Source organism: Phaethon lepturus, unplaced genomic scaffold (assembly GCF_000687285.1).
Source record: "Phaethon lepturus isolate BGI_N335 unplaced genomic scaffold, ASM68728v1 scaffold46267, whole genome shotgun sequence".
In the NCBI taxonomy this organism is placed as follows: domain Eukaryota; kingdom Metazoa; phylum Chordata; class Aves; order Phaethontiformes; family Phaethontidae; genus Phaethon; species Phaethon lepturus.
The window spans coordinates 1-13,781 of NW_010550623.1; the positions used below are offsets into that span (position 1 = coordinate 1).

Genomic DNA, 13,781 nt, shown 5'->3' on the forward strand with positions numbered 1-13,781 from the left:
CAAAATCAAAAATTAGCATTTTAAATACCATTTCAATGCTTCTGTAACTAAAAAATCTTTTTTTAATTAAAACTTAAAATTTGAAGTCAATAATTCATAACATCTAGAAGAGTTTTAATTGAGTAGAAGTATCAGATTTGTTTGGTAATGGGTAGTACTTTCAAAGCATAAATAATCTTTAACGTATCATAACTTCAAATTAATTATTATAGGTAATAAAGGAATGCTGTCAGTGTTCTTGGTCAAAAAAAGTATATTGAGAATTGTACTTTTTTATGTGAGTAATAGTATGAACAGGAACCTTTGGAATTGCTTTGTATTACTTTCTATACAAAGATAGTTACACATTTGTTTAACACTGAAATAAGACAGAGACTGTCATGGGTAAGGTTTTCAGAATAGTCTCACATGAAGAATAACCTTGGGAAGCCTTTTTCTGTTTGTGTGAAACTCGGTCAGTATAATAAACATATTATTTACATGAGTGCGTTAGCAGAGCACTGGATTTGATGATTCAGGAGGCTTGTTCCAGTCCTGTGTTTCTGTGGCTTACAGAAATGAATGTGCTCAGCATCCAGACATGTTGCCATTATATTCTTTTGGCTACATGAGGATAATTACGTAAAGTAGATACATGAAGAAATTCTTTGTAAAGACAATCAATGCTGGAAGTACTTAAAAAAAAACAACAAAAAAGACCTTTTTAAAGGCTCTTTTTTGAAAAGTGAGGTAGCGAGTCATGATGAATCCAGACAATAGTGTATCTTCTTCCCAAATCATGTGTTTTAGGCTTGGAAGTCTTTAATTATTGGAGCTTTTACCCTTGGAGGCTGAAGTATAAGATGCAGCAGCTTGTACTTCAAGATCTGTAACAAAAACTCACCGCTGCGGGACATTTATTAGTCCTTCGTGCTATCTTGTGTGTTAGCAGGGTTAGTTCCTTATAGTTTATTTTTGCTTGAACAATTAATTTTTGTTTTATTGGTTATTTCTGGCCTTCTCACTATGCAGGTAAAAGTGTGTATGTGGTCTCTTTGATTGTCTTCCTGACAGGCTTTTAGGAAAAACGGTCTATATTAGTATGTCTGTGTTTACCTTAAATTCAGCTGCTTTTGGGGTTTCTTGGAGGTGAGGAGCCTCTGAGAGAGACTTTTTTTTAGCTTCCTTGCCTGTGTGTGTTTGAAGATCCTCTTCCTACCTCCAGTATCCTGTCTGCCCTCCCGCCTTTCTTCCCGCATTCTTCTCACTGATGCCCCTTCCTTGCGGCCTCTGTCCCCCTGCTCTGCGCTGCCTTGCTCCGCTTGTGCCCTGTGCCTCAACAGCCTTTGCGTGAGCCCTCGTGTCCTGCCTGCCGTCAAGGTGAAGGAAGGGAGACCTGGGCCACGTGGCTCTGCCATAAGGGAAGTGCTGCCTGTAGCAAGCTGGAGCAAACCTAAGCTGAGAGGCATAGGGGAGGTATTAGACGTAGGATCAGATTTTAATGCTTTCATGTACTGTATTTAAGAAGAATACTTTGGAGGAAGGTAGTCTTGTGCGTTGTGATGGTGCAGAGCCTGTCGTGGTATCCATAGTGCTTGGATAGGCCAAGGGTGCAGCGTGCAGAACAGTTGTTGACAAAGGGCTGGAAATAAGGACGAGCCCTTAAAGTCAGTGTTGCTGCAGGGTCTCTTGATGTCACTGGCATGTCCTGTCTCTCCTTCAGTAAGGAAAAGGTATTTTTATTCTAGTTTTGTGACGCCTTTTCTGCTGTAAGCAAACAAACTTGCTGTGCAAGATGCATTCTTAAATTACACTCCAAAAGCCATAGCCTGTTGTTTTGAGAGAATTACGGAAGAAATAGAGAGGTAATGGTTAAAATACTTGCTGTAATGGTTGTGAGGTAGATGCCATCCCAGTATATGGAAACTTTCACAACTGTGCCTGTGTTTAATGAAGATAAGGTTTCTAATGACACTTTTAGCCCTTTGCTTTGGAGACAGAAAGCAGTATGAGTTACCTCTCTGTAGCCATCTGCAGAAGGCTGAGCTTTTTCCAAAGAGCAATCAGTGTTACAATTCCACAAGATCGATGTGTAACTGAAATAGCATTAAGTGCTACAGGAGCATCTTTAAACACATACCTAATCTGAGAATTGGATATCGATTTCAGAAAGCCAATGATATTAAAGTACTGTCATCCTCTTCAATGTGTGCAACTTGGGAAATTGTGTGTTGAGTGATTTTTCTGGCTGGGGGTGCATGCTGTCTCAACATTCCTCAATTGAAAAGCAATTTAAAGCTGTTTTAAGTGTGTTACTGCACAGCTATTACATTTTTATGATTTGAATCTTTAAATCACATAATGAATAGTCTTTAATAAAATACATACTTGTTCAATTAAGGTTTGTAGCCACATATTCGCATTGTCTGTTTAAACTGAAATGCCTGATTAGTGTTTTAAACGGTAATTTGGGCTGCAATACACTTACTAAATAATACAATCCCTTCTTCCAGTCTTTTGAGGTGTTGAGATACTGCTTGAAAGAGTGCCATGTCTGAAGGGGAACAAATATGAAAGATGACTTTAGCCTTGGGAAGCTAGTTTTTTTCCAGTCACTTTCTATTACCAGTAAAGAAAGACATGGTAATCTGAATCCCCAGGAGTTGGTGGGAGAAATCACCTTTCTCTGTTAATGATAGCTCAAGCATCCCTGATGGTTGGCCTCTCTGGACTAAAGTTATTCTGTGAATTTGCTCTCCATGTTTATGTTATGATTCAGTTAACTAAAACATTTCCTTAAAAACAAACAAACAATCCCACCCAACCCAATGAAATGGAACTGAAGGTTCTGAGAGAGTCGGCTGATGTCATTGCAGAGATACTATCATCTTTAAAGGATCATGATGTTTGGAGAAGGTCCCCATTAACTGGAAAAAAGCAAATTGTGCACCTTTAAAAAGGATGAGAAGGACAGTCCAGGGAAGGTAGTCAGTTGGTGTTATCTCAGTCCTTAGGAAAATTATGGAGTTGGTAGTCTTGGAACTTATTTCTGGACATGTGAAGGAGAAGGTGATGGGAGGAAGCTACCGTGGATTTACCAAGGGTAAATGGTGCTTGGCTAACGTGATTGCCTTTTATAATGAGATGACTGGACCTGTGAATCAGAGGAGAACACAAGGGGGTTACCAACCTTGACTTTAGCAAGGCTTTTGACTTCTGTGACACCATCCTTGTGCCATAGTCTAGGTGGGTGTAGGATATGTAGGAAAACTGGATCATCAGGTATAAAGGGTAGTGGCTAATGGTTCATATTCTATCTGGAGGCTGGCTAGCCTAGTGGCATTCTTCAGGGTCTATCTTGTTTAATATCTTTATCAGTGACCTAGAGAGGAGATGGAATACGCTCATCGAGTTTGCAGACAACACCAAACTAGGGGGGTGCACTCAATACACATGAAGGCGTGTTCAGAAGGACTTAGCCTAGAGGGATGGTCTGATAGGAACCTCTTGAAATTCAAGGACAAATACTAAGTCCTGCTTCTGGAATAGGCTAACCTCCTGCAGTGGTATTGGCACCTTGATGGTTATGAAGACTAACACTGCATCAGTAAGAGCACGGACAGGATACTGAGGGAAGAGATCATTCCCTTCTGTTTGGCACTTGTTGGACAAAAGCCCTGAGCGAACGTTGTCTGAATTCAGTGCTAACCCTGCCTGGAGGGGGAGGTTGGGCTAGGGGACCTTCCAAGGTTCACTCCCACCTGAATAATTCTGCGATTCATTTAAATTATATTTAAGGTTCTCAGAATCTACCCCCTTTTGTGTTCAAGTGTTCAGATTGTTATTTTCAAACCTTCATGTGCAATCCTGAAGGACCATTGCAGGAGATTCAGGTATAAACAAAACCATTAAATATTATATTAATAATGATAAAATTGTATGTAGCAGCATAGTAGGGCATGATACAGATGTGTATCATATTTTCAGTGACTTTTTTCCTTTGAATTTTTTGAAAATTGGTTAATACTTGTTCCGTAGTTCCTCATCCACAAAGTTGGCATAGTATATCCTCTTTGTCATGCTTTCTCACCCATGTAATCCTCAGTTTTAGAATCTCTAGTTCTGCCTCTGAGCCGATTGAATGTAAATTTGTGTCTTTGCAGAGTCAGAAAGTTAATAGTTTTCCAGATCACTTACATTGCGGAGAGATGCTCCCTCTCTTTGTAGGTCCTTGATAGTTAGCCGCACTGCAACACAAATGTACTTTGATACATGAATTTTTCTCCGCTTTAGCTAGCAAATCAGTTAATACAAGTTAACTGTAGTTGGAGCTGTGTTGCCTCTTTATTACCAGCTTTCAGTGTCTTACCCCCATAAATGGTTTTGCATTGAAAGGCTCTTCCTGAAAAGCACTAGTTGCAACTGTTGACCAGTTGCATGCTCATGTTCAGAGGTGACAAGTGACATCTTCATCTTTGCCAAAGATGCTCTGTCACCATGATGGCTCATTTTCCAACAGCCAGGTGCTTCATAGACGATAATGCAGAACAAATTGTATTTGTATCCTTTTCTCAAATGAAAAGTAAACTTCAAGTAGTCCTGGAGTCTTTGACCTTTGTATGACAAATGTTTAAAGGGACACAGGTAATTTGTGAGATGACAAACTAGAAGAGAATTACTTCCTTTTGTGGCTTCTCCACTGGCTTTTTTGTTCTGTATGCTTCACTGCATTTCAGACACAGACATTTTCATTGATTGGTGAGCTGAACACATGCTATGAGAGGAGTTTTGGGGTGCAAATACACTGATTAAACAAGGAAACTGAAAAAAGAGACAAATAATTGCAAGCACTAAAGAGAAAAGCCAAAATACAAGGGTTATATATAGTTGTTTGAATTTTGTTTCTTATTGGACAGCAGCAGTGGAGTTTGCCAATGCATTAAATTAGTAGGTGGTAACTGATGGTGTACGTCATGGTTTGCTCTATAATCACATTATGTAGAAGCTTGCCATTAGCTGACCTTCAACCTCTTCAGGGACTGAACAGTTATTTCCCTCCTGTACCAATGTCATTTACAGTTTCTTTAAAACTTGCCTGTCTCTAAAACCACTTTAATTTTGATTCATCTGGGGATTAGAACAACTGTGAAGTAATAATAATTTGAATAATTATTGTTGCTTTCAAGGAATTAGAAACTGTTTTTTCTCAGCCAGATTCTTGGATTGAAGTGTTGGGGGAAATTGTATAGTATTGCCTAACACTGTTTTACAGCTTGCGCAGATTTATTTCAAGCACTAGCATTTTTGTAACTTTTGAGAGTAGAGACTGTGACATTTTGAGATAAGTCTGTAACATAAATAACTTAAAGCTGAGCACTTCCAGTTTGCATGCTATAAACTAATTAATTGTACAGTGAGTTATATTCCTTAGTCAACATTAGTGTGCTTCTGTCGGGGTTTGCTGCAGGGAAACTAAGCAAATGAAAAAAGGCAGTAGGACAGTGAGCTATTGTAGTTTTGAAATGGAAGTGTAACAGGTTCTTCCGATCTCCCAGTTGCTGTAGAGAAGAGGAGAAGAGGTCTGTAAATTCTAATTTATCACTGTGGGTGCAAGTAAAACTTAATTTTTTTATTTTATTTTTTTTTTTAGATTGTATCATGGGTTTGCTGGGAATTCTTTTGCTTTCCATTTTTATTAATGTTTCTAGTTTCTAGCTAGTTTTTTGGGGGCTATGCTTTTTTAAAAAACATACACCTTCTAAAATTGTTATATTTACCTCTCCGGACAAAGCAGAGGACTATTATTGCTAAATCTTCCTGTCCTTTAATCGTTTCTGCCTTGTTTTAAATTTACACTGCCATTTGATGATACAAGTGCTGCCTTAACAGAACTGTTAGTGACTATTGGAGAAGCACAATGCAGCACACGCAGTTGTGTTCGCACAAAGCGAAGAATAAACCTCTGTCTGTGAGTGTTCATTGATTTCAATAGGCTTTTCAGTAGCTCTGCATATTACAATTCTTAGCACCTAGAATACACTCATATTCATTATGGCAGTACAGTTCAGCCCCTGCTCGTGACTTGATTCTCCCATCCCCTCTTCTACCAGAGCATGAAGTGGAATTATTTTTCTAGTCCTAGTAATGTGTTCTAGAAGATGTTACGTCTCTTTTCTCAGAATGATTGAAAATGCATCTTTCTGCTTCTTCCATCTTGTAAGAAACATGTTAAATACTAGAAATACTTAAAGCTTTTTGGAATCTTTCATGATGACCCTTGTGGCTATTGAGACTGTGAGGTGCTGGGCATGTATGGCATGCAATCGTTTGTATGAACAATTAGTGGAAGAACTAATTGGTATGTAGTAGTGCCATCTTTTAAAAATATGAATACTTGCTTCGTTATTTGAATGTATGGAGAATGGGGGGGATCAGTTCTTTGGATGCTGGATATCTGTTTAAAATGCTTTTCTGTTTGCTTGTAACTTGGCTTTATTATTTGAACACTTGTTCAAACTAAGTGGGTTTTGGTAGTCTGGATGCCTGTACTTTATTGTAGGAAATCATACTTACCTGTCTCTTCGGTTTAGACTTACTGATGTAATAAGAGTGTTTTTCACTTATGCACATAAACCATCTACTTGAAAATAATATTACAAGAGTTTAGCAAATTATTGTTGTTCCATTCACTCTCAGCAAAATCTATAATCGGGTATGGTGTTCTTTGCCCGTATCTCTAATGTACAATTAACATTCTTACGAAATGAAACAGGATCCTCTTTCTTAAAAACAAACCAAAAAAAGTACATTTGACTGTGTGAATTAATTGGACCCTTATGTTTGTTTGAAAGACTTCATGTTTAAGATACTTAATCTCATTACTTCCCAGTAATGAGAAATTCAGACAGCTATTTAGCTTGAGCATTTGATTAATGCATTTAATGTTAATATATCATATATTACCTTTGTAGATGAACCGACTAGTCCTAGTATTGACCATGATATTGCACACATTCCCGCTTCTGCTGTTATTTCTGCATCTGCTTCTCAAGCACCAGCTATAACGACTGTTCCTCCCAGTCCCACTTCTCCGATCCCTTTAATTCGGCGACAGCTTTCACACGATCATGGTGAGTGTTGATTTAATTTTTTTTTACTCATGAAACTCTTTCCTTTTACACTCTGGAGGACAAGAGTCAAAATTGTAAACTCTTTATTGCTTGAAATAAATGGCAAAAATGTGATTCAGGTTCTTACATACTCGAAAATTTCTATTTGTTTATAGAATCCATCCGACCGAGTGTCTTAGATAGCCAGCCTGCTGCGAAAACTGAGAGATCAAAGTCATATGATGAAGGGCTGGATGACTATAGAGAAGAGGGAAAATCGTAAGTTCATGAAAAATACCATTTAATCTTTTTTTTTTTTAAGTGTATAAAATCTCATTTTAACATTTGCTTTTCTCCCAACAGATCCATTAAGCATGTATCTAGTTTAAAGGGGATTAAGGTAGGTATATCTGTATATAACAACTCCTAAGAATTACTTACTACTGTGATTAAGTTGTATGAATTACACAACTCAGTTATACAAAGTGATGTGTTAAACACAGACACGACGTTTATTGGAATTGCTACTCATCAAATTTGTTCTTAATTTTGATTGATTTTGATATTTAAATTGATTCTAATGTTTTTCCTCAGTTGGTGCTGTATGCATCGCTTAAGTAAACATGGTCTCTTTTTTTCCTAGACTCACCACATGCTCTTTGACTTTTCATTTTCCTCAGCCTCTGTAAAGAAAGCATATCTATGGTGTGCTTTTGTAAAAACTTACTAATGAGTGAGGTCACTGTTGTTATATGGAAACTTTAGAAAGGTATTTTCCCAGGGGGATATTCTTAGGAGTTTTTTGCTGAATGAGGTGTCAGCTTTTAAAGAGAGAAATATCTTGCATGTAGGGATTGTAGAGAAATGTATTTAGAAGTACACGGTGGGGTTCTTTCTGTGATGTTTTCTTTAGGTCTCAGACAGCCAGAAATCTTCAGAAGACTCTGGTTCCCGAAAAGACTCTTCTTCAGAAGTCTTTGGTGATGCCTCCAAGGAAGGATGGCTCCATTTTCGTCAGCTTGTTACAGACAAGGGAAAGGTACCTGTCACGTTTGTTTTTTTTAACCTAGCACAAATATTTAGCTGATGGAAACCTAAGATAAGAAACTTAAAGCCTTCCTGGTTTGCTTTTTTAATTAAAATTTTGGGGATATAAGCATCATCAAGACTGACAGAATTTTAGACCTGTTAGAACACTGACTTTAGTGAATTCCTCAGCTTCTTTTACAGGCTGCTTTCTGAACCGTCTTCTGAACTTCTGTACTGATAGGATGAGAGGAAATGGCCTGAAGTTGCGCCAGGGGAGGTTTAGGTTGGATGTTAGGAAAAAATTTCTTCACTGAAAGGGTTGTCAAGCATTGGAAGAGGCTGCCTAGGGAAAGTGGACTTGGCAGCATTAGGTCAACGGTTGAACTCGGTGGTCTTAAAGGTCTTTTCCAACCTAAATGATTCTATGGTTCTAATTTTACATTTCAAAGCATTTGTGCAGTAAACTAATTTCTAATGACTAGTTAAGTAGTAAGAATCAGACCCTTGATAATTGTAGTTTGAAAAAAGCTGTAATTTTTGTGAATGTTGTGGATTTGAGTGCAGATTAACCTTCTGCACAACTATAGACTAACACTTCAGGAAAATTGGGAGTCTGGAATTGCAGTGGTACGTAAATGTGAGTCTGGCTTGAATGAAGTTTAGCTAGCATGGACAAGAGTCCACTAAATATTTTTTACCATGTTTGTATTACTGTCTCTGTGAAATTCTAGTAACATTCTATTTCTTGCTACTGTCATACATAAGCACACACTTAATGCGTGATCAGGGAGGGCAGACTGTTGAGCAATTCACTCCTCTAATGGAGAGTAATTAGTGTACTTCTGTGTAGTCTTTCCACAGGTCATTCTTAAGAATGGTACAGGCAGGTGGTTAGTCTGTCTTTTTAAAATTTCTGGAGGTAGTTTTTGTAATCCAGAAACATTCATTGGAACAAATAAGCAAACTAATATACTGGCTGGTGTTTTTCAGCGAGTTGGTGGGAGCATTCGGCCGTGGAAGCAATTGTATGTTGTTCTTCGAGGTCATTCACTTTATTTGTACAAGGATAAAAAGGAACAAGTGACCCCATCAGAAGAAGAACAACCTATAAGCATCAATGCTTGTTTGATAGACATCTCATACTGTGAAACCAAGAGGAAAAATGTATTTAGACTCACTACATCAGACTGCGAGTATCTGTTTCAAGCTGAAGACAGAGATAATATGTTAGCATGGATTAAAGCAATACAAGACAACAGCAACTTAAATGATGAGGTAATCGTATAATATATAATGCAGAAGCTGTAGTTCTTGTCTTTTAATTAAAAATTGATTGTATTTTCTTCTGATTAATACTTCAACAAAGAAATCATTTGCCATTAGACACTAGACCAAAATGTGTACAGGAACATACAAGTAAATGAGGTGAAAGGCAAGGGAACCGAGTAAATAAATTGAGTAAAAATAAGCCTGACATAATCAGAGCACAGACTTTTGAAATAAATGAATTAACATCATTGCTGACTTAACTAAGATACACTTTATATTAAACCGATCCATAAAAAATGCCTAATCTTTTTAGAAACATAATGGCAGTATTAGAACCAGTGTGTTCTGTCTTGAGACTTGCATTGCAAAGTGGTGTGTGCAGTGAGACAGCATGATGAGTTTCTCAGTAGTTAAAAAGTGAAATTTTGAAGGATGTCCGTTTTTCTGGTTAAATGTTGATCTTTCTATGAAATAAATGCTAATGCTAATTACAAAAGGCAAACATATGCTATTGTATGTAACGTATCACTGTCTGTCCCAATATTGTCCTCAGGGCATTTCATTTCACTGATGAGCGGCAGAGGAATATTTTCATGTCTGTCATCATGCACATCTACTCAGATATGAAATAATTATCCAAAGCAAAATAGATTAATAAACATTATTAGAGAGATGCATAAAAGCACATTTTAATTCAAGGCTGTGTGTTTCAGCTGTGTGTGTAGGAATAACTAGTTATATACGTGCTGTGTGCACATAGGAGTGTAGTAGTAGGATGTGTTGACTTTCATGTTTTCTATTTAAACTTACTTTCAATTTAACAGGATTTAATCAGATTGTATTGCCTTGAAAAAAAGATTAAATAGCATCATTTAATTCGTAATCACTCACTTTAGTTTTCCTCATGGTTTTTAAATGTTCTGTCCTTATTGCTCTCAAGGATTGCCTGTTAGATTTTTTTTTTAACTATACTGAAATATTAATTTTTCATGTGCAGTGTGATGGGAAGAGTTACTCGTATACTTAAAGTAAAAAATACTTATTGTATTTTATAAGATTGTAAAGTAGATATCAATTTGTTTTATAGGATACTGGTGTCACTAGTAGAGATTTAATTAGTCGAAGGATTAAAGAATACAGTACAATGATGAGGTAGGTGAATTATACACTGGCAGTAGTTTTTGTAGACTTCTTGTCTAGCTTCTTTTTACCAAAGTAATGTACCTTGTTTCAGTTCTTCAAGCAGCAAAACGGAGCCGTCTCCCAAAACACCTCGCCAGAGTCTAAGTATCAGGCAGACTCTGCTTGGAACTAAAGCAGAACAGAGAACCCAGAGTCCTCATTCTCCTAAGGATGAGTCTGAAAGGAAGCTTCTCACTAAAGGTCTGTATGTTTTGTGTATTTCTTTAGTTCCTTACAGTCCTAGTGTGATGCCATCAAGGTGCCTTTCTCAGGTTTTTTGAACATGAATATACAGATGCAAACCAAGTATTAACCAGGTTTCTTTAAGCTGCAGCTATAATCACTTGTTTCTTGCAACTACTTCATTTAGATGTTATCTTAGATATACTGCCCGTCTTCTCCGATCCCTGAAGCTTTTTATTCCAGTCCTCTCTCCAGAGGGTATTGGGTTTTTTTCTTACAGCTCCATGTAGTGTTAACAGTAGTAAGATACAGATGTTATGCTTTGTGTGACCAAAATTTTGCCAAGTTTTGGAAATACTTTTATGTGTAATTCATAACTTTTGTCTCCAGCTGACTTGGAAATAACAAGGTAAATTCATATTCTCAATTAGCTGTTCAGAAACCAAAGTTTTCCACTGAAGTCTTTTAGAAATAGAGAACTTTTTTTTTAAATCTTAATTTTTAAAATACAGGATTGAAACTTTCTTTTCCCCCAGAACAAAATTAATGCCTGATGAGTTCTGAAAAAGTCCAATGAGCTGGCACTGCAAACTTAAATCAGTTACTGAACTCCATCAAATAATGTCACAAGCTACCTTTTTTCTTCCAGAATGTGTGAATGTATGGTATTTCTAATCAGACTGTGCTTGTAAGGATATTTCATACAAATTCAGGCAACTAGCTGAGCAATCACTTTTGATCAACCGCTTTTGAACAACTCAGTCTTAAATTTAAGCTGTGAGTGGATTCTGGTTTATGTAACAAATGTCCTTTTGCTCCTGCTGTGCTACAGATTATGTAACTAAATTGCAGATGTTACGAAAATGTCAAGTCTGCTGAAAGAATATTTCCAGAATACTTGAATAAGAAGGAAGTACTATTGTATTAGGCGACTTGCCGTACGGGATAAATGGGAATTGTAGTTTGCTACATGAATTGTATAGGAGAGGCAAACAGAGCGACTGAACTTTTAATATGATTTTTGGCTAGATAATACTTTTGGAATGATCTAGGGGTGATTAAAATCTGGTAATTTTTGACAGAGTGAGTAGGTCTGCCCAAGTGTGAGCATGGCTGTATAGTCTCATTGGTATTTTGTGCAGCAAAAAACCCCTGTGTTCAGTAGACTTAATTTTGCATTACTAAATGTAGATTTTAATTCTTTTTAAATGCAATTTATGTACCGTTAGTCTTAGAATGCTGAAATTCCACAGTACCATTCTAAATCTGGGGTGTGAGTATGTTCAAATGTATCTTTTGAATCACAGAAGAGTAAAAGAAGGTATGTTTAAGGCAGACTAATGTTTAGTGTTTTGGGCCGGTAAAAGATGTAAAAATGCTGTAGGTGTCGCTTGATCCTTGCAGATCTGTTACGTATATTCACAGTAGTTTTTGTGACCTAAATGCTCTTATTTTTCTTCTTTATTTCCTTGTTTGCATTATACTAACAACAAAAAGATGAGACAAGCCCACCAAAAGACAAGGGGACATGGAGAAAAGGCATTCCAAGCATTATGAGGAAGACATTCGAAAAGAAGCCATCTGCTGTAGGAACATTTGGTGTTAGGCTAGATGACTGCCCCCCAGCTCATACCAACAAAGTATGGAAGGACAATTTTTCTTTCCATTGTGCTTTTAAAATACCTTTTACATTAATTACTTTAAAACATATATATAACTTTTATTTTTCTTCAGTATATTCCACTGATCGTTGATATATGCTGCAAACTCGTTGAGGAAAGAGGTCTTGAGTACACAGGAATTTACAGAGTTCCTGGAAATAATGCTGCCATCTCAAGTATGCAAGAAGAGCTCAACAAAGGAATGACTGACATTGATGTTCATGATGATGTAAGTCTTCGATCATGCTGTTTCCAGGCTGAACTCCCAAAAACTTCTGGTTGTGTTGTGATTATAGAAATATAAAGCATGTCTGTCCTTTCCTTCTAAATGTGTAGAAATGGCGAGACTTGAATGTGATTAGCAGTTTGCTGAAATCCTTCTTCAGAAAGCTCCCAGAACCCCTTTTTACCAATGGTAAGTTGTTGATGTTTTTGATGATTTTGTCTTTAGGAATTACTGTTCAACAGTTGTCTTGCATCTTTCAGATGATTTGAGAGAAAATCCAGTGGAATCATCCTAACTTTGTAATAAATACCCTCTTTCTTCTTTAAAGAGCAGGGAGTCGTGGTGATCGTAGAGCTAAATGAGAGCTGTAAATAGAATTTATCTGATGGTGAAGGAATTGCGAATTTGCAAAAAAAAAAAAGTAAAATTTGCAATTTACTGCTGCAATATTCTATGAAAGCTGTTTTTTTTCCCCCACTGCCATCTTATTTTATTATATACAATATAGTGGGCTAATTTATGACTTCTAAACTTCACTCGTGTGTGTGTGTACATATATATAAAAAAATAGAATTGTATTCATCAGGAGGAGAGGTGTCTATGTACATGGTATACATACATATATATAAAAACATCATATATATATGATTAATTTCTCCTTTTTGAACAGACAAATATGCAGATTTTATAGATGCCAATAGGAAAGAAGATCCTGTTGAACGCCTGAAAACACTGAAGAGACTGGTAAGCTGAAATCAGGTGTGTTGTAGGTGCACTACAAAATTAGCATTAAATGTTTATGTTCTGAAGAGTGATTGTTTGTTTCAGATTCATGATTTACCTGAACATCATTATGAGACTCTCAAGTTTCTTTCTGCACACCTGAAGACAGTAGCAGAGAACTCGGAAAAGAATAAGGTATCAGAAGCAAAAGTACAATATATTTTGGTTCATTTAATTCATTAAGTACAGTTTTTGAGTAGGATTATTTCTATTAAGGTAGTAATTTATTATTGTAGATAAAATGAAAGACCCTTGCTATGTTGAGAAGATTTTTGGATTAGAGTAAATATGCACTTGTTTAGTGTGAATTAAGCTTATTCAAACTGCTGTTAATTCACAGAATCATTAAGGTTGGAAAAG

The 13,781-nt window shown here is 36.7% G+C and overlaps 1 protein-coding gene across 1 annotated transcript; it reads left to right on the forward strand.

Moving 5' to 3' along the window:
- Positions 1–6,895: 6,895 nt before the first annotated feature.
- On the forward strand, positions 6,896–13,556 carry LOC104616205 (rho GTPase-activating protein 21-like; the record flags this gene model as incomplete). The annotated part of the gene is made up of 12 exons (XM_010290613.1): positions 6,896–7,109; positions 7,265–7,367; positions 7,452–7,488; positions 8,002–8,127; positions 9,108–9,392; positions 10,474–10,538; positions 10,621–10,769; positions 12,249–12,391; positions 12,486–12,641; positions 12,749–12,827; positions 13,309–13,382; positions 13,467–13,556. Coding segments are annotated over 12 exons (1,521 nt in total), but the record flags the coding sequence as incomplete, so codon positions are not given.
- Positions 13,557–13,781: the final 225 nt, after the last annotated feature.